Source organism: Chrysemys picta, chromosome 1, assembly GCF_011386835.1.
Source record: "Chrysemys picta bellii isolate R12L10 chromosome 1, ASM1138683v2, whole genome shotgun sequence".
In the NCBI taxonomy this organism is placed as follows: domain Eukaryota; kingdom Metazoa; phylum Chordata; order Testudines; family Emydidae; genus Chrysemys; species Chrysemys picta.
The window spans coordinates 111,203,037-111,223,574 of NC_088791.1; the positions used below are offsets into that span (position 1 = coordinate 111,203,037).

The window sequence follows — 20,538 nt, forward strand, 5'->3', positions numbered from 1 at the left end:
TTCTCATGATGTTGTTTCATTTGGGGAACCAGGCTTTGCATTTCTTTGTTGCAGTGCCTGTCTTACCCACAGGTAGAGGAACTTCATTAAAATATTCCCAAACTGGGTCTCTCTTATGGCCTGCTGTCATTTATAGGATTTCCCTTCTGGTGAGAGAATGGTATGGTAGATCTCAAATCAGTGAAGACTACATTCAGAAAGACCTCAAGACTTCTGGAATATGCTGCTCAAACAGTTTTACTTTTGTTTCTACTGCCTGTCCCTCCCTTTTCACATTTATCTCCAGATTTCTTCTCCTTGTCCAGATCTATTCTGCCCCCAACAATCTTCTATTCATTGAACTTTTTGAAACTTTGCACTTTGAGAGAGAGTTAAGGATTGGCTCTGTGTACACAAATTTTCAGAGGGACAATAGGGTTGAGATCTGTTATTTCTCATCTCTCTCTCTATATTTATTTATTTATTTATTTAAAACATTTTTGCTGTTAACAAGCATGTTCTCTCTGGAGAGACAAATCCACAGTTTGAGAACTGCAAAACTAAGCATCTCTGATGGTATCTTGTAGACTGAGCACTGAGTCCCATTGGGTAGATAGAAAGATTAACCTAAATAATCTATACAGAAGCCCCTGGAACCCTATAAGATTGCGTCCCTAATCCATGAACTATTGGAACTCATTTACAAAACTTTTCTTAAACATTACATGAATATATTGTCTCATACTATAGCATTATAATTTATAATCACTATTCCATGATGAGATAGTAGCAATAATGTATCTTAATTAAAATCTTTAGATAGATTTTTTTCCTCAAAAAGTATTTTATCAAAAAATTCGATTTTAAATAAAAAAGAAAATCCATTTTTCAAAAAAATCATTGATTTTTTTATCCACTCTGGTTTATATCTGAAATTTCACGGTGTTGTAACTGTGGGGGAAAGGAGACCATGGGGGGCGGGGGACGGGGTTGCAAAGCTGTTCTTAAGGGGGCTATAGGATTGCCACCTCACTTCTGTGCTGGGCTCTGAAGGCTAGAGCTGCAGAGCTTCCTGCAACTGGAGGAGGCTCCTGGAGGTGAAGGTGAGTTTGATTTCGCCTAGCTGCTAGTTCTGGCTGGCTGGGGAGGGACAGGAATTGCTCTTCCCTTGCATGGCCGCTCTCGAGGAGAGATGAGACCCAGCTCCGGGTACCTCCTCTGGCTTCAGGAAGCTCTGCAGCTGGGCAGCAGCCCCGGAGCTTCCCGCAGCTGGAGGAGGTTCCCGGAGTTGGGTCTGATCTCCCCCGTGCTGTTGGAAGTGCCCAACCTAGACCTCACCCGCTGCAACTTCAGACCATTGCTCCTTGTTCTGTCATCTGCCACCACTGAGAACAGCTGAGCTCCATCCTCTTTGGAACCGCCCTTCAGGTAGTTGAAGGCTGCTATCAAATCCCCCCTCACTCTTCTTTTCTGCAGACTAAACAAGCTCAGTTCCCTGAGCCTCTCCTCATAAGTCATGTGCTCCAGCCCCCAGTCATTTTTGTTGCCCTCCCGCTGGACTCTTTCCAATTTGTCCACATCCTTTCTGTAGTGGGGGGGCCCAAAACTGGATGCAATATTCCAGATGTGGCCTCGCCAGTGCTGAATAGAGGGGAATAATCACTTCCCTCAATTTGCTGGCAGCGTGTCTACTAATGCAGCCCAATATGCCATTAGCCTTCTTGGCAACAAGGGCACACTGTTGACTCATATCCAGCTTCTTGTCCGCTGTAATCTCCAGGTCCTTTTCTGCCGAACTGCTGCTTAGCCAGTCGGTCCCCAGCCTGTAGCAGTGCATGGGATTATTCCATCCTAAATGCAGGACTCTGCACTTGTCCTTGCTGAACCTCATCAGATTTCTTTTGGCCCAATCCTCCCATTTGTCTAGGTCACTCTGGACCCTATCCCTACCCTCCAGCGTATCTACCTCCCCCCAGCTTAGTGTCATCCACGAACTTGCTGAGGGTGCAATCCGTCCCATCATCCAGATCGTTAATGAAGATGTTGAACATCCCCAGGAATTTCTGCATGCTCGAACAATATTTTTATACTTCTCCCTAGTCATCTGTCCAAGTTTCCACTTCTTGTAAACTTCCTTTTTGTGTTTAAGCTCACCAAAGATTTCTCTGTTAAGGGAAGCTGGTCGCCTGCCATATTTGCTATTCTTTCTGCACATTAGGATGGTTTGTTCCTGCTCCCTCAATAAGGCTTCTTTAAAATACAGCCAGATTTTCAAACAAGAAGCATTTTAGTACAACCCAATGCAATGTCCTGCATCTAGGAAAAAGAATGAAGGTCATACCTACAGCTTGTACAGTATACTGTATCTAGGAAAGTATCAGTCTGAAAAGCAGGGTGGCTTGATTTAAACCAGCATGCAAGAAACCTTGATTTAAATAATTTATTTTTATCATATTTTGCATTTATACTTTTTAGTTATTTTCCTAAAGAAAGGTTGATTGTCATTGGTAGGTAGCCATTAAAACATACTGATTTTCAACTAAACTTTACACTAAATTTGGTGCTTCTCTTTGTTAATCAGGAAGATGCACTGTATCTATACTCATTTCTTTAAGCAATTGTATAGCTTACATTTATTCAGATTACATTACATTTTTATTAAGTTAGAAAACGGTGAATGATTAATTACTTAGTAAAAAAAGAAATTTATTTTTTACTTGTAATTTGTGTCAATCTGTATTTGGATGGAAATTAAAATGCACAAAAACAATATTTTCTTAAATAAAACAGCTTTAAATATGCTAGGTACAGAAGAAACGCTTTTTAATGAACATTTTTATCACACACTTTTGCATTTAAAACTGGTTTATTAAACAAAGTAGTAGTTTATGTCAGCAGTGAATTGAACTGATTGTTTCTGGTCACCATAGCCTTCAGAATATTAGAACTAGAAGATTTCATTCTCTCACACCTATTTTTTTAATTCACATATTGGAAGAGGAAAACAAACTTTCCTAACTCCCATTTAGTTTCTTAACTTTGAATGAACTAGTCACTGAGCTGAAGTGCACTGGAATTTGTTCAAATATAAACTATTCTCTCTGCCCCTGCAGAAGAGGCTACTGCTGTCAAAAGCTAGATTAGCACTTAAACTTTGATTCCATGTGCTTAGCAAGTGACTTCTATCAGTTCAGTCATTTAACTCTCATGTAAACTCGGCAGTAAACTTTTACTGCTTAATTATTTTTTCATATTTAATTTAAATTATTTAAATTATTATAATAAACTTAGGCCTTAATGTAGCTTGTCAGTTTCAAATTTAACTTTAAATAGGTTGGTTTATTAAAAATCTGTTTTTAATTTAAATTTAAAAAATTGATTTAAATTTTAAAAAAATCTGATGTTGGATTTTTAAAAATCTTTGATTTTGTCCATCCTGCTGAAAATTATTAAGAGTCACAAAAAGGATTAATCCTTTTAATTTTTCTGACTATTTGCTCAAATGTCTAAGTAGGGGTCTTAATTATGGATGTACAGTAAAATACGCATGAGCTGTTCGTTGTTTCTTATTGCAGGATAAACCCCAGGTCACATCAAGCAGTTCACAGTAACACAATAAGGTTTATATTTAAATCTGTTTCCAGAATGGAAACACATAATGCTTACTTTACTGCAGGAGGTAATGTGAAAATAGTGAAGTACTTTTCATTCCTATCTCCAAGGTACCTTGGAGAGATGAGTACTCCTAAGCATTTACTATTATTACTCTTGCATGAATTCTGCACCACTGCATGGGCTCATATCATCCACAGATTTCTTTACTCTTCGCAGAAAAATGGGGAAGCAAAGAAATCTGTGGGTGACACACACCCCTTCCCTGGCAGCCTGGGCGTGTCTGTTCAAGTGCCAGGAGCATCCAGCAGAGATGTAAATCACCACAGGGGGTAGGGCTGGGTGTGTGTGCGTGGAGAGACATTAATTGCCACAAGGGGGCAGGGTTGTTTGGGCGTGCATGGGTGCAAGAGAGACTCTGTCTGTCTAGCTCACCCAGTATGGAGGGGTACGGCTTCTGGTTGTTCAGAGGTAGGTGTGAGGCAGGCTTTGTCCCCTCAGGCAGAGCAGAAATGTAGCAGCCTGCCTGCTTTGTTGTTAATGTTCCTATTGTTTGTTAGTTGTTCCCTTTCTTAGTCAATTCCCCCAGGAGCATAAAACACTTTTAAATGTTTTAAAGCTCCTTACATTACCAGAGTTCTGTAAAGGAGCCTTATTGTAAAGGGACAGTAAGGGAATCCTCAGCTAGGAAGATCTATGTGATTTCTCCCTTTTTTCCTGTGCCAGAGTCCCACAATGGGGTGAGGTTACAGGATCTATTTTACTTACTTATTTTTTTTTTAAAAGGTTGAGGGGAAAATAAAACATTTATCAAGCAGTCAGTAAAATGTCAAGACAATCAGAACCAAGCTCTTCCCAAAGTAGCCAGTCAGGATTATAACTGGAATGCCGGGTAATGGTTACCAAATATTTATAACTTAACTTTCATGTGTTTAGGAAATACTGAATAGTCATTGTGACTATTTTCTGTATAGCAGTTAAAATAAATTACCAAAATAATTGAAACTGGTGTGATTATATTGCATTATTTTGACAAATTAAATAGGCAGAATTTTGCAGAATTTTTAATTTTTTTGATGCATAATTTTTAAAATTTTGGCACAGAATTCCCCCAGCCTCCCCTGTGTAGACTGAGCTGTAGTTGACAGAGAATTGGACCATCTAGTGGACAAAATGTGTATAGCAGTCAAATATTATGTTTACTCCTTAGGGAATTCTGAATCTCTGCGCAATATAGAATTTTGCAGAAATTAATGTTGTGTGTGCAGAATTTCCTCCTCCCTCCCCCCAACAGAAATGGCCTGCAGAGCTGCTGGCTGCCACTAGGGGTTGCTGGACCAGGCAGAGCCCAGTTCACAAATAGAAGACCCTGCTGGGGGGAGGGAACTGGAGGGTTCCCGGCAGCTGCAGTTCTCGGCAGGCCCCTAGGGGAGGCGATGGCGGTGCGCAGGAAACTCCATGCAAGCCCGGGACCCAGCATAAGGCGGTTTCTCCCTCTGGATCGCTGGGCAGGGAAGGGATGCCAATGTCTGGGCTGGGGCGGGGAGTGTCTGTGGCTGGGCTCTGGGGGGGAGGGGTGCAGGTATGTGGGTAGGGGGGCCCTGCAGCTGGGCTTGGGCGGGGACGAGGGGGTTGCTTGGGCTAGGGGGGGGCCCCTGCAGCTGGGCTCTGGGGGAGAGGGGGCAGAGAAATGTATATTGTATGTGCTTCATGGTCAAGTTGAAGTGTGGACCTTAACTTCTGCATGTCCTGGATCTGCCCTCAGCGCCCTCCCCACCCCCATTTTAACTATGTTGCATCAATGGATGTTTGGATTCCTATTTTAAAGGGGAAAAACTCCACCATACATAAGTGTGCATTTCAGGCAGTCACTCATGTGGTATGTACAGGAAATGTAACAGTGTCTCCAAAGTATGATTACTTTAACACCTATGCTGCTTAAGTGCAATCTTAAGGGCTCTGCTTCAGTGTTAATAGACAATTGAATTGATGTCTTGCAGTCAGGAGCAGAATGACTAGGCGGAGAAAGAGGTCAGGGTGTACATCTGCTTTTCAGTCACCTGTTTCAAATTTCCCAGGCTTTGAAGGCTGCTGCACGATTTGGAACACCAAGTCCAACAGCTGTAGTATTTGAATTGAATGTGTTCTAATGATCACACTTTCAAATATAGACTATTGGGATGGGGGAGGAGTAAGTGGCTGAAGTCTCTCAACTGCTGCCTCTTAACCTGTTCTTAAAATAGCAGATTCTACAAACTCTGCATACATGCACTGAAAGCAATTTTAAATGGTCATAATAAATGTATATATAAATATATATGGAGTTGATAGCACCACCAATAGTTAATGTTGCCTGACACTTTCCATTACAGGACCGTGTTTTCATTTGCTTGTGCCTTTGCCAAACTTTGCCAGGGGTCTGCCTCGGGCTGTTTTTAAGATTTAGCTAAAACCGTTATGTCATTTTTGAGAATGAGGTTGGAGAAAAATGTGTTTGCCTATGTTACCAACAAAGAAACACACACTCCCCTTCTGTCTCTTTCTTTGAGAAGTTCTTGCACCTCCATGATTTGAAGCAGGGATTTGAAATTTGGCAGGAGTTGCTATTGTGTTTAGAGTGATCCTTTTTCTGTCCTGGTGAAAATCTATCGAAATTTGGCCATATAATTAGCCTCTGAAAACATCTCCATTCACACAGGGTTAAAAGAGAATTGTCAGAGTTGGGCATCTAAATTCTCCTATTTGGTCTGCAGTGAGCATGCTTAATCCCCTCACATCTCCTGTATCTAACGAGACTGTACCTGTTCCATCCCAGAGCTTGGGCGTGGGGTGGTGCTGAGCAGAATTTCCCTGTAATTACTCCTCCTGGTTACTGGAGGCCTCAGGGAGATTCTTTCATGTGCTCTCCTTCTGTTGGTATCTTGTCAGTCAGGAGGAGGAGAAAACATCTGATCAGAAAGCTGAGAGAAGTTTATGGTGGGGATGTTTTTGTTTGTTTTGGGGTGGAGTGTTTTTTTTTTTTTTTTTTTTTTTTTTTGGCAGGAACCGGATGGTGGAAAGGGAGGTAGGAGCCAGAGGGAGGTAGGCAGGAAAAAGGGAATATGGGGGTTGGGTAGAAGCAGAGGTGGACTGAGATGGGAGGTGTAGTGGGTGGGGGGAGGAGGTTTGAATAGGAGTTGAAGTGGGATGAGGGGGCAGAAGATGGGGTAGTGGTAAGGAGGGCAGGAAGTAGGAGCACATGGGGCTGGGGTCACAGGGGGAAAGCTGTCTGTAACCAATAGAGAGAGAACACACTCCTCTAAAAGTAGTGAGTTTCAGAACTGCAACTGACATCCTTTGAAGATGTATTTTGAATATACAAAGTGCTATAAAAATGCTAAATGCTCTGAAAATTCAGTCCCTAGGTGTCACAAGTAGGGCACCCAAAATTATTGGGCACTTCTGATAATTTTGGACGTAATACCTTTGTGCTTCTGTTCCCCAGCTATAAAATGAGGTTGATAGAGTGGTGTTGTAAAGATAAATTGTTCGTGAATCACTTGTATACTACTGTGAGAATACTATAGAAATGCCCATGAAAAAATTAATAACTTTATATTCAGTGCTGGGGTTAGAGGTTGTGCATTAAATAAGGCCTGGGTGGCCACACAATGAATGAAATGGATAAAAAGAAATATTGAATAACTGTCCCTTCACTGAATGAGGTCGAGTGAGATCATATAATCAAAGACTCCATCATATCACACATGCACAAGAGGGCTGAATTAAGATTGCTTGGGCCATTTAAATTCTGGCATGCCGTAACTTTTCAGTGCTTGACTTTTGCAACCTTACTGTTTTTAATTAGGTTGTTGTATGTGGGTTTTTTTTCTTTATGTAATATATAAAGTGTGCATATTTTGATGGTATCCTTTCCCCTCATCTTTCATATGTTGGTTGTCAACTAAGGTGTAGGATCTCGGCAGAGCAGGAACAGTCTATGTTTGGAAAGTACCTATCACATGGTAGCTGCTATTGCAATACAAATAACCTTAAGTTAGAACTAATATTTTTCATACTGAGCACTGGTACTGCTTCTTATTGAGGGCTATTTATATGACAGGTTATGACTTAAATTTCAACTGTTTTTGACATTTTTCTCATCAGAAAAGATGTGGTTGGAATTTGTCAGCCCTTGGATGTTCCATTGCACACCGGGAACACTTCATCACAATTATATTTTAGACACAGTATTGTTGTTAAACTATATTAATTGCTCATCTTGAAAATCAACCTTAGGAATTAGTTATATTGACGTTTTCCTTCTAAGAAAGTGATGCTTTCTTGTCTACCTGCTTGGCACAATTTACATGCCATACACAGCTATTCCGCTAATTTGATAGGGTTTTGTTTTTTGAAAGTACATTTTGTTCGTGATTTACTTAGTATATGAAAAACTGTCACACCTTTGACTCCTGGGTTATTCAGAGAGAAGCCATAGTGATATCTGTTTTCAAGTGGTTATTAAAAATCCTCTGAGTTGATGCATGATAGATTTCAGGAACCATATGTTACCTTGAAATAACATAGAACAGAAATTTTGATAATGGGGTCTTCAGTCTAGCAAACCATGGTAGGACAAAATCCACAATGGCTGGAAGTTGAAGCTAGACATATACAGACTAGAAATAAGATGCACGTTTTTAACAGTGAGGATAATTAACTGTTGGAACTACTTACCAAGTGTTTCCATCACTGGAAAATTTTAAATCAAGTTTGTTTTTTCTAGGGCTGTCAAGCGATTAAAAAAATTAATCGTGATTAATCGCACTGTTAATAATAGAATACCATTTATTTAAATATTTTTGGATCTTTTCTACATTTTCAAATATATTGCTTTCAATTACAACATAGATTACAAAGTGTACAGTGCTCACTTTATATTTATTTTTGATTACAAATATTTGCAGTGTAAAAAAAAAAGTATTTTTCAATTCACCTAATAAAAATACTGTAATGCAATCTCTTTATCATGAAAGTTGAACTTACAAATGTAGAATTATGTACCAAAAAAAAACCTGTATTCAAAAAATAAAACCAAGTAAAACTTTAGAGTCTACAAGTCCACTCAGTCCTACTTCAACCAATTGCGGAGACAAACAAGTTTGCTTACAATTTTCAAAAGATAATGCTGCCTGCTTCTTGTTTACAATGTCACCTGAAAGTGAGAACAGGCGTTCGCGTGGCACTATTGTAGCCGCCGTCACAAGATATTTACCTGCCAGATGCGCTAAAGATTTATATGTCCCTTTATACTTCAACCACCATTCCAGAGGACATGCATCCAGGCTGATGGCGGGTTCTGCTCAATAACAATTTAAACCAGAGCAGACCGACGCATGTTCATTTTCATTATCTGAGTCAGATGCCACCAGCAGAAGGTTGATCTTCTCTTTTGGTCGTTTGGGTTCTGTAGTTTCCAAATCTGAGTGTTGCTCTTTTAAGACTTCTGAAATCATGCTCCACACCTTGTCCCTCTCAGATTTTAGAAGGCACTTCAGATTCTTAAATTTTGGGTTGAGTGCTGTAGCTATCTTTAGAAATCACACATGGGTATCTTCTTTGTTTTTCAAATCTGCAGTGAAAGTGTTCTTAAAACGAACATGTGTTGGGTCATCATCCGAGACTACTATAACATGAAATATATGGCAGAATGCAGGTAAAACAGAACAGGAGACATACAATTCTCCCCCAAGGAGTTCAGTCACAAATTTAATTAATGGATTATTTTTTTTAACGAGCATCATCAGCATGGAAGCATGTCCTCTGGAATGGTGGCCGAAGCATGAAGGGGCATACGAATGTTTAGCACAACTGGCACGTAAATACCTTGCAATTCTGGCTACAAAAGTGCCATGCAAATGCCTGTTCTTACTTTCAGGTGACATTGTAAATAAGAAGCAGGCAACATTATCTCCCGTAAATGTAAATCAACTTGTTTGTCTCAGCAATTGGCCGAACAAGAAGTAGGACTGAGTTGGCTTGTAGGCTCTAAAGTTTTATATTGTTTTGTTTTCGCGTGCAGTTATGTAACAAACAAACAAAAACATTTGTAAGTTACACTTCAGGATAAAGTGACTGCACTACAGTACTTGTATGAGGTGAATTGAAAAATACTATTTCTTTTGTTCATCATTTTTACAGTGCAAATATTTGTAATAAAAATAATAATATAAAGTGAGCAGTGTATACTTTGTATTCTGTGTAGTAATAGAAATCAATATATTTGAAAATGAGGACAAACATCCAAAATATTTAATAAATTTCAATTGGTATTCTATTGTTTAACAGTGTGATTAATCACGATTAATTTTTTTGAGTTAATCGGGTGAGCTAACTGCAATTAATCAACAGCTCTAGTTTTTTAAAAAAGATATATGCTCTAGCTCAACCACAGTTATTGGACTTGAAGCAGTAATTAATTATGGGAAAACCTATGGACTCTGTTATGCAGGAGGTCAGACTAATGCCAGATGGGACTTTGGGTTCATCTAATGTCTGACTTTGCATAAATCATTATATGGAAAACCTCAGTACAACATGTATTCCATTCAGAACACAGTTTCCTTACATTTATTTTTAGTTTATGGAGTTAACATTTGTTAGAAGTATTATTAGGAATTAGTACAAAGACATTCTATTTGATTTTAATAGGTACGTATAGTATAATAACACTGTGTGTCTCCAAGCTGAAGACTTAGTGCATCAGGAGCTACATCCACTTTTCTCCTGAATGAGTGCATCCACAAGGGGGTTTACCATGTTTACTTTTATGCACATGGACTTTATAGCTTTACTTGATTTACCTGAACTTTCCTGAGTGTCCCTGTGTAAACTTGTGAGGCTCTGAGATGTACACATCTCACCTAGCTCTAATCTGGACTCTAGTCTGGACTTCAGTAAAGCATTTGACATGGTATCTCATGGGAAATTTAGTGAAGGTGGACAAGATAGGGATTAATACAGGAATTGTTAGTTGGGTAAGGATGGAAATCAAACTGGAACAGGTACAGAGAAGGGGTACCAGATTAAGGGGAATGGAGAGCCTGTTTTAGGAGAGGAGACTGAGAGCTTGGCTTGTGTTTAGCCTTAGCAGCATGAAGGCTAAGAGACGCTATGATTGCTCTCTCTAAATACATCAGAGGGGTAAATACCATGGAAGGAGAACAGCTATTTAAGATAAAGGACAAAGTTGACACCGACATGACTAAATTTAGGCTGGAAATTTGAAGAAGGTTTCTATCCATCAGAGGAATGAGGGTCTGGAACAGTTTCCCCTAGGAGTAGTGGGGGCAAACAACCTAACTATAATTTTTAGATGGAACTTGATACATTTTATGTAAGGGTTATATGTGATTACTTTGTATATTGGGGACTGAACTTTGTTCTAGGAAGTCCCTTCCAGTCCTATGCTCTTATTCAGCCTTAATTTGTCCCCTTCTTGTGCATATGTATTATGATACAGTCTCTAATTACCTGATCGCATACTGTTTTTTTCCCCACAGGATGTCTCTGCCCCATTCGTTTATCAAGATGGCTGGTACTTGGGTATGAGGCATCTGTTCAATATTTCTTTCTGTCTTCATCTCAGTGTGTGGTCCTATGTCTTGTTTACTGCACACCATCCAAACTCTGATCGTATATGAAATTATACATTTACATTGATGTTTAGTGGTGCTTGTCCACTGTAGCATCTGAGTGCATCACAAATATTTAATGAATTTATCTTCATAATGCCTGAGAAAGATAAGAGCATTATCCCCATTTTATAGATGAGGAGACTAAGACCAATACAAAGTGAGTATCCTGATGGCACACAGTGAAAATAACAGAGCCAGAATTAAAATTCAAGACTTCCAGTCATGGGCTTATTCCACCAGACCATACTGCCTTACTAGCGGACGTGCTGAGTATTCAGAGCTTCCATTGACTTCAGTTACAGTTGAGAGTGCTCAGCACTTTGCAAGTTAGGTCTCTGGCGTCTCAAACTGGACAACCAGAGAATAAGGAACGCACAATTTTGGCTTGTGAGTTGCCCAGTGTCATATAAAAAGTCAGTGGTAGAGGCAGGGTAAGAACAGATTTCTCCTGTGTGGCACTCACCCCCCTTAATAGTAAATTGCAACTTCCTAGTATTATCAGTGGGGTGCAAACCATGAATCTTCAACACTGCAGCACATACTTCTACCATTTGAGCTACAGGACTTACCCTTTTCCTGCTGGCTGACATAATTATTCTCTGTGAACTATTCATCAGAAATAGTATGTGATTGGTGTATCAGTATTCCCCTTTAACAGACAGCATATCCAAGGACAAAGATAGGGCAGGCTCTCTCCGTGAGTCAATGTGGCTAAGACCATGGTATTTGGGTTTGATATATTAAAGAGCTGAGTTCTGTTCTCTAACTATATAACCGCTCAGTGGAATATAAGACATTGCTTAATAAAGGTCGTGAAAGGATACAGAATTAACAACAGGCAGCAGAAGTGCAGTTTAGAACTCATGCTCTCCTGGTTCCCTATTATTAATTTATTATTTGCCTTTTCTCTGATCCATGGTTTCTTGCCACACCCTTGGCGGGAAAGCTAGAGATGGTGCTTCTGGCCACTGTGCTGTCTTGGAGCCCATCCTATCCATCTCTGTCAGTTCACTGCTGCAACAGCAGCAGCTAGATTGAGTCTCTGCTCCTGGGGGTTCCCAGTGCAATCGATGCTGCAGCTGGGGCAGGGGAGCAAAATTAAGCATTAATATCACACTCCAGAGATGGGAAATGGTGATTTTCAACACCTTATAGCTCAACCAAATTGGAGTGGAATTTCATAGGCTAAGCAAAAGCCTTCTCAATGCTGGTGGGAATTTTTCCTGTGCTAAAGAACAAAGTCCTATTGCAAACAATGTAGGGTGTTAAAGGCTGATTGATATAATAGAATATCAAGGTTGGAAGGGACCTCAGGGGGTCATCTAGTCCAACCCCCTGCTCAAAGAAGGGCCAATCCCCAGTCAGATTTTTTACCCCAGTTCCCTAAATGGCCCCCTCAAGGATTGAGCTCACAACCCTGGGTTTAGCAGGCCAATGCTCAAACCACTGAACTATCCTCCCCCTTCTCAAATAAAGGTTGCAAGATTTAAAGATAAAGGTTGCTATCAGAACCCCCTAAAAGAAATTGCTTTTATGGTGCGTTTTATCTGTTTCCTGCCATTCAGTCATTGTTGTCTTTATATTCTTGGGGCAGGGTCTGTCTTTGCATATTTGGAAAGTACTTAGTACTACTGAATAAAAATAACATTCTGTACAATACAATTTTGGCAGAATCTCTATATTTGCCCTTTGCTCTTCCGGGTCTCCCTCTTTCATTGAACATCTTGGAAAGATTTTTTTTTCTTTTGTAACAAGTTACTGTATTTCTTCTTAACAATAATACAGGAAACAGACTTGTAAGTTGTGTGCCAGAGGCAGTTAGGGAAAATTCTTGTACCTCAAAACAGGACACTTGTTAATAGGGTCTTTCCACATGCTCAAAATTGCAGAGAATTCTCTTCAATACTCTTCCCTCTTTCCCCTACATACATGTTTGAGAACTAGGAAAGTCAAAGAGAGTAAAAAGTACAGGAGTACTTGTGGCACCTTTAGAGACTAACAAATTTATTTCTGCATAAGCTTTCGTGGGCTACAGCCCACTTCTTCAGATGCATAGGGTGAAACACACAGACAGAAGATATTTATACATACAGAGAACATGAAAAGGTGGAAGTACGCATACCAATTGTAAGAGGCCAATCAATTGAGATGAGCTATCAATAGCAGCAGAAGAAAAAACTTTGAAGTGATGATCGAGATGACCCGTAGAAGGTGTGAGGAGAACTTAACGTGGCGGAAAAAAAATTCAATTAGTGTAATGACCCAACCATTCCCAGTCTCTGTTTAGACCAAAGTTAATTGTGTCTAATTTGCATATTAATTTGAGTTCAGCAGTCTCTCTTTGGAGTCTGTTTTTGAAGTTTTTTTTGTTGCAAAACTGACCTTCAAGTCTGTCACTGAGTGATTAGAGAGGTTGACGTGTTCTCCCACTGGTTTTTGAATGTTATGATTCCTGATGTCAGATTTGTGTCCATTAATTCTTTTGCGTAGAGACTGTCCGGTTTGGCCAATGTACATGGCAGAGGGTCATTGCTGGCACATGATGGCATATATCACGTTGGTAGATGTGCAGGTGAACGAGCCCCTGATGGTGTGGCTGATGTGATTAAGTCCTATGATGATGTCACTTGAATAGATATGTGGACAGAGCTGGCATCGGTCTTTGTTGCAAGGATAGGTTCCTGGGTTAGTGTTTTTGTTGTATGGTGTGCGGTTGCTGGTGAGTATTTGCTTAAGGTTGGGAGGCTGTCTGTAAGCGAGGACTGGTCTGTCTCCCAAGATCTGTGAGAGTGAGGGATCATCTTTCAGGATAGGTTGTAGATCTTTGATGATGCGCTGGAGAGGTTTCAGTTGGGGGCTGAAGGTGGCGGCTAGAGGCGTTCTGTTATTTTCTTTGTTGGGCCTGCCCTGTAGTAGGTAGCTTCTAGGTACTCTTCTGGCTCTGTCAATCTGTTTTTTCACTTCAGCAGGTGGGTATTGTAGTTTTAAGAACGCTTGATAGAGATCAACACCTACAAGATCTCTGTCTGAGGGATTGGAGCAAATGCGGTTGTATCATAGAGCTTGGCTGTAGACAATGGATCGTGTGGTGTGTCCTGGATGGAAGCTGGAGGCATGTAGGTAAGTGTAGCGGTCAGTAGGTTTCCGGTATAGGGTGGTGTTTATGTGACCATCGCTTATTAGCACAGTGTCTAGGAAATGGACTGCTTGGTCTAGGCTGAGGTTGATGGTGGGATGGAAATTGTTAAAATCAGGGTGGAATTCATCGAGGGCTTCTTTTCCATGGGTCCAGATGATGAAGATATCATCAATATAGCGCAAGTAGAGTAGGGGCGTTAGGGGACGAGAGCTAAGGAAGTGTTGTTCTAAGTCAGCCATAAAGATGTTGGCATACTGTGGGGCCATGCGGGTACCCATGGCAGTGCCGCTGACTTGAAGGTATATATTGTCCCCAAATGTGAAATAATTGTGGGTGAGGACAAAGTCACAAAGTTCAGTCACCAGGTTTGCCGTGATGGTATCGGGGATGCTATTCCTGATGGCTTGTAGTCCATCTTTGTGTGGAATGTTGGTGTAGAGGGCTTCTACATCCACAGTGGCCAGGATGGTGTTTTCTGGAAGATAATGATAAATTACATGGAATTCAAACCCTGTTCTCTTCACCTTCCATTAAACATGTTTTCACTCTTGATGGAGTTGTAAACACGGGCTTTAAATTTAGTGAGTATTTTTAAAGATGTAAACTGGGGCCTCTGGTTTCAGACAGTATTTACTCAAAGCCACTTAACAGATATTTATGGAATTTAAACTGGTATTGTTGTGTGGCTTTTCTTCTGTGTGGCCTCAGTGAGAACATTGACAAGGGACTCTCTGTTTCACTGTCAAATCTGAGAGTAGCATGTGTATTTTTAGAGATTTTTCTGGCCTAAACCCTATGTGTACTGGTTTATTTGCTAGCTGACTATTACTAATAGGTTTTCAGTTTAGACTGACATTTATCTGTAAAGATAGCATCTCAGAAAATACACAAATTATATATATATAGAGAGAGAGAGAGAGAGAGAGAGTGTGTGTGTGATTGTTGGCTGTATCGTCATCACATACAAGTATAAACATCTAGAAAGTTCTGTGTTTTAAAGGCAAGAAATGGAATGGCCTAGAGATTTAGAGACCTGAATTCCAGATTGCTAAATCTTGCTCTGATACAGGCTCCCATTGTGGTCTTTGTCAAATCAGTTCACCATTCTACCTCAGTTACCCTATCAGCAGGTACTTACCTACCTGACAGAGTTTCAAATAATCTTTGCATATCTTTTGAAAGCACTATATAAATCAGCTTTGCAAATTCTGCTTGCTTGTTTCAGGACTGGCTCCAGGGTTTTTGCCGCCCCAAGCGGTGGGGCGGGCGGGGGGGGAGCCGCAGTCGCGATCGGCGGCACTCTAGCGGCAGCTCCACTGCGCCGCTTTCTTCTTCGGCAGGAATTCGGCGGCAGGTGCTTCCCTCCGAGAGGGACCCGCTGCCGAACAGCCCGACGTGCTGCCCCTTCCCCTTGGCCGCCCCAAGCACCTGCTTGTTTATATGGGGGCAAAGAACCTTTTGAACTAGCAAATAAAATACTATCTTTTTCATTACCATTTTTATGGAAAAGGTGAGTGAATATTCTTTTTTGTCTGGGCCAGGAAATCTAAATTGTTATATTAGGTAAAGTGCAATAACAATTTAGATTTGTGTGCACCATAGCACAGTGAACTTTGGGTATGGCAATGTTTTGGTTGCCTACATTTCTCTCGTATTTAATATCATAGTGTGTGACATAAGGGTGATACATACATTTAACATCTAAAGGCCTGCTCTTCATTTTTGAAGATGAATACAGAGAAGAGGGACAGATACACTATAACAGATCTGTTTTTTCTCCAGCTACCTATTTGTATCCTGCAGCAACTTGTAAAGTGCTGTAGAGCAGTTCAGCTTGTTGCCATTTATATTCTCTCGTCAGCTCTCTGGAACACTCTAGCAACCTGAGTGCATGCCCTTTACATATCTACAGAAATATCACACAGGTATTTGTCATCCTCCCCTTTGCACATTGTGAGCCTCTGGAGCAACTTGCTATCCAATCATGTTTTTTCAGCTACTTTCAGTCTCTGTGCAGGGAGATTTTCATCATAGGTAACTAGGTGGTTGCTACTCTGGGGGTGGAAAATATGGAAAGGAGCATTATCAACACAGATGCTCACAACAGCATGTTTAATAAGAACAGCAATAAGCTGTTTTATGTTTATCTTCTTTAAAATAGTTCTATCTTCTATGTGAAGACAATTGCCTTTAAAAAACGGAGGATTCACTCACCAGCAAGGTAGTGGAGATTTTGAGTACGTCAGTTTTACAGTTTATTTTGGCTATTTTTATTTTGGTGGTCAAAGACCAAGTTTCTATTGTGCCTGTGTAACTGAGTTAGAGTTCTGTTCACTGGACTGCAGCCTGTCCTCTATGATGTGAAAGGAAGATAGAAGGGTTGGAAACATCAGAGGGCTGTAGAAGGGTAGAATTCTGCTGCATTAGAAAGAGAAGGTTCTGATAACTTTCCCTGGAGTCCGTGGGGTGGAGTGAAATATCATTGTTTTCACTCTTTCCTCCTTGTTCTTCTGTTATAGGAGATGCATCGTCGGTTTGAAAATGCCCCTGACTCAGCCAAGACAAAAGCTCTACAAACTGTTATTGAAATGAAGGTAAGAGAGTCCACACTGGCAGATGGGGATCCTATTCTTTTGAACGGTATATGAAGTCTTTCAGATAGCATAAAGCATGAGAAGTCTGACAGCAGATACAATACATAGTCCAGTATTACTAATGAAAAAAAATCTTGGAGATTTTCATTGATCAGGCAGGTTAGAGAACTAGTTCATTGCATGATAGAAGTCTGCTTTTCATCTACCTGGAGTGTTATTTATAGTTTACAGCCAATAATCCATTGTATTATAAGGACAGTATGAGGAGATAAGTGGGTGCCTTTTAATGGTGGTGTGAATACTTTCCCATCACAGTATTTTCTGAACTTTTGAAAGGGTATTGGTGGCACCCAGAGTGCAAAGCAACATTAGATATTTGCATTCCAAAACACCTTATGTGAAGCAGGTGATTCAGTCAGAAAGGTGCATCAATACCACCTTCATCCTGAATTATAGCTAGATACAGTTTTGTGGTTTAGTCTTTAAACTAGTGATGCAGGATTTAGAGCAACATAGACAACTTGTAGGAGCCTGTTGCGGGGTAGATTCCCCCCTTTGATGGGGTGTCAGGTCACGTGTGGTCAAAAGAAAGGTCAGAGGCGGTCCCACAGCCAGTTAGGTCCTATGCTGATGACCCTTACTATAAAATGTGGTCATATTGCCTAGTGACTGGACTTAATAAAGTTGCGCTTCCACACAGGGCTGCGTGGCCAATGGCTAGAGTCAATAGAGTGACCCTTTCGTTCAGGGCAGCGTAACCTAATGGCTGGAGTCAATAAAGCAGCCCTTCCTCCCAGGGCAGTGTGGCCTCTTGGGGTGGGGGTGGGGGGTGCCGCCTATGTGTGTGGTATCCTGGGTACGGGGATCCTACTACTACAGGCCCTCCCTGCTCCTCCAAGTCGTAGTCTCGGGCCCTGGCGGTGGTGCGGGGTGCTCACCACCGAGTCAGTGGGGATACTCCTGAAACACGGTGACTGGTTCCTCGGGTCACTCACAGGAGGAAAGTCTAAGTCCCCTGGGCTGCTTCTTACCCTTTCTCTCTTGGCGATGTTCCTCGGTTTCCCCAGGTTTCTGGGGTCCTCAAGTGGTGTACCCTTCTGCTGGTGTGGTCTCTTTTCTGGGTTCATCAGGCAGACTGGTGTCTGTCTGGAACTCTGTTTGCCGTGGCTTTGTAGTTGGGACCTGTAGCCACTCCCTGGTGAGAATCTGCATCCTTCCCCTTCAGCAGCCTGCCCAGATTCAGCTGGGCTGCTTCCTTTTATACTCTGCCTTCAGGCTGAGCATGCCCACCAGAGTCAGAGGGGTAGGGCTTCCTTGGCCTGCAAAGAACATTTAACCCTTTCAGGGCTGGTGCGGGGCAGGTACACACCATCACAGATCCCAAGGACCACAATATACATTTATTTATTTATTTATTTATTTATATTTACACAACTTCATGTAGCTGTATGCCAGATTGTATGTTCCATAATGTGCATGAAACGTGTAGTGTTAATAAATACTTTCTCTTCCTACTCATCTTTGCATTCACACTCTTCCTTTTCACCACTTCTCACTCTTGTTCTCCAAATATTAACTTTCTCTATAGCCATTTCTCTCCTTTCCATTCTGGAGTCTCCCAATTCTTTCCCCATGTTTCCTAACAGGCCAGCCAGTTTTCCTTTTGAAAACAAATAGCTGGTCTTTTTCCCTTTCTATCTCAGATTGTTAGCTGCAATGCATGCCTCAATAACCCCCTTTTTACACTTGAGATATGCATGAATCAAATTCTATTTCATATATTATGCAAGAGATCAGACTGCGTGATCATAATCCCTTTTGGCCGTCTCAATCTATGCATCTAGGTGGGGAAAATAACAAGTAAAAGAAGTATGTGGTGAGCATAGGATAGAAAGGTGGGTAGCATCAAACCCTACAGTTTTTCCAGGGAATGCGTTTGCAAGTAGTCCCTGGAGAAACAGAGTAGAACAAACATGTCTGCTTTTAGAGGATGCATTTTATAAATTAATAGGCATTTGTGTAATAGTGAGCATAAGTGCTTTGTGTTCTGTGTGCATCAATTTCTTTTCAAGTTATTGTATGTGTCCATTCCATTTCAGGTGTGTGCATGTCCTATGCATTGTTGTCAGAGATTTTTCCCTCAGCTGTAACCCATCGAGGCAGTGCATGTGCCCTCTGCCGCCTCGTGCTGCTGCACAATAGTATAAAGGGCACCCCCAATGCCTCATAGGTCCTTCTGACTGCCCATGATGGTTGTTGAAGAGTGAGATCATGCTATTGCAAGTCTTTTCCTCATTTTGTGTTTTATATATAGTTGGTACTCATTTTAGTACATTAGTAGACATAATGTTAGGTACTATAATTACAAAAGTACGTTTCTTTTTAAAATGTTTTTTTAAACACTTCAGTTTCTGTTCATGGGTGATTGGTGCTGGCGCATGCCTAGATTATCGGGCTTCAAGCCCTGCCATTCTTGTAAAAAAAACTATGCCAGTGAGTGACTCGCACTCCGGTTGCCTGAAGTGTCTTGGGGATACTCACATTCACAATTAATGCCAAATTTTCAGGAATTTTAAACCAAGGACCAAGAAGGACAGGGAGGCCAGGTTTACGTTTCTGCGATGGAGGCAGTCCTGTGCACACTCTTGGAGCCTTCCTGCTCAGAGTAGGTACCGAACACATTGGAATCCATTGGAAGTGCTCCTCCTGGTCTTGCTGATCCTCATGGCCATTCTCCCTCCCGGGTACTGAGGAAGAGGCAGCAGAAGATGGTGTCTAAGGACAAAGTATGTGGGAGATCAAGGTTCCCTGGCTCAAATTCCAGCGGCAAGAATGTGGACAAAGACACTGTGTTCAAGGCCAAGGCACTCTCTGAAGCAGTCAACTGCTCAGGCAGGATTATTGGCACTGGCCCCGGCCCCGGCCCATTGAGACTGGCCAGTAAGTGGCTCCTTCTAGTGCAACGGTGCTGCCCTTGATGTCTCAGCACTAGGAGACTTTCCCAATACTGTTGACTCCAGAGGCTTATACAGTGGCTAGGGATCCTTCTGAGTCTCTCGGTACCAGTTTCACTGGCCATGCAAGTTCCTTCTTACCATCTGTGACGGTTGCTGGAACGACCCCTCTTGCTGTAGCATGGCTTCTTTCCCAGTGGCTTGGACTTTCTCTCTTCATATTTTATATAGGTATTGTAGTTAGTGTATATAGTTCTTAGTTAGAATTAGTGTATACAGTAATGTTAGTAGTTGTCCCCGTTGTCAAGGGAATTTTCGCCCCAGGTGCTGGGCATGCCTCAGTCCCCGGGCTTCAAGCCGTGTGCCTCGTGCAGCAAGCTGATGCCATTTAATGACCCTCACACTAGCCGTCTAAAGTGTCTGGGGGAGTCCATGTTAAAGAGAAGTGCCAGATCTGCCAGGATTTCAAACCCCGCACTAGAGAAGATAGAGACATTTGGCTGAAGGCCATTCTTATGGGGGGAGCCCTCAGATCAGCCTTGGAGCCGAATCGACGCTGAGCACTTCGATACCTGTGCAGA

The 20,538-nt window shown here is 41.4% G+C and overlaps 1 protein-coding gene across 42 annotated transcripts in view; it reads left to right on the forward strand.

The window, feature by feature from the left end:
* Positions 1-20,538, forward strand: part of ERC1 (ELKS/RAB6-interacting/CAST family member 1) — a 525,728-nt gene that overhangs the window by 105,373 nt on the left and 399,817 nt on the right. For all 42 annotated transcript variants that reach the window (XR_010598153.1, XR_010598155.1, XR_010598149.1 and 39 more), the window contains one exon: positions 16,929-17,003. Coding sequence is in view for 35 of the 42 variants with exons in the window: in XM_065582406.1 (XP_065438478.1) it covers positions 16,929-17,003 (75 nt within the window). In the remaining 7 variants the exon portion in view is untranslated. The remainder of the gene's footprint in view (positions 1-16,928; positions 17,004-20,538) is intronic.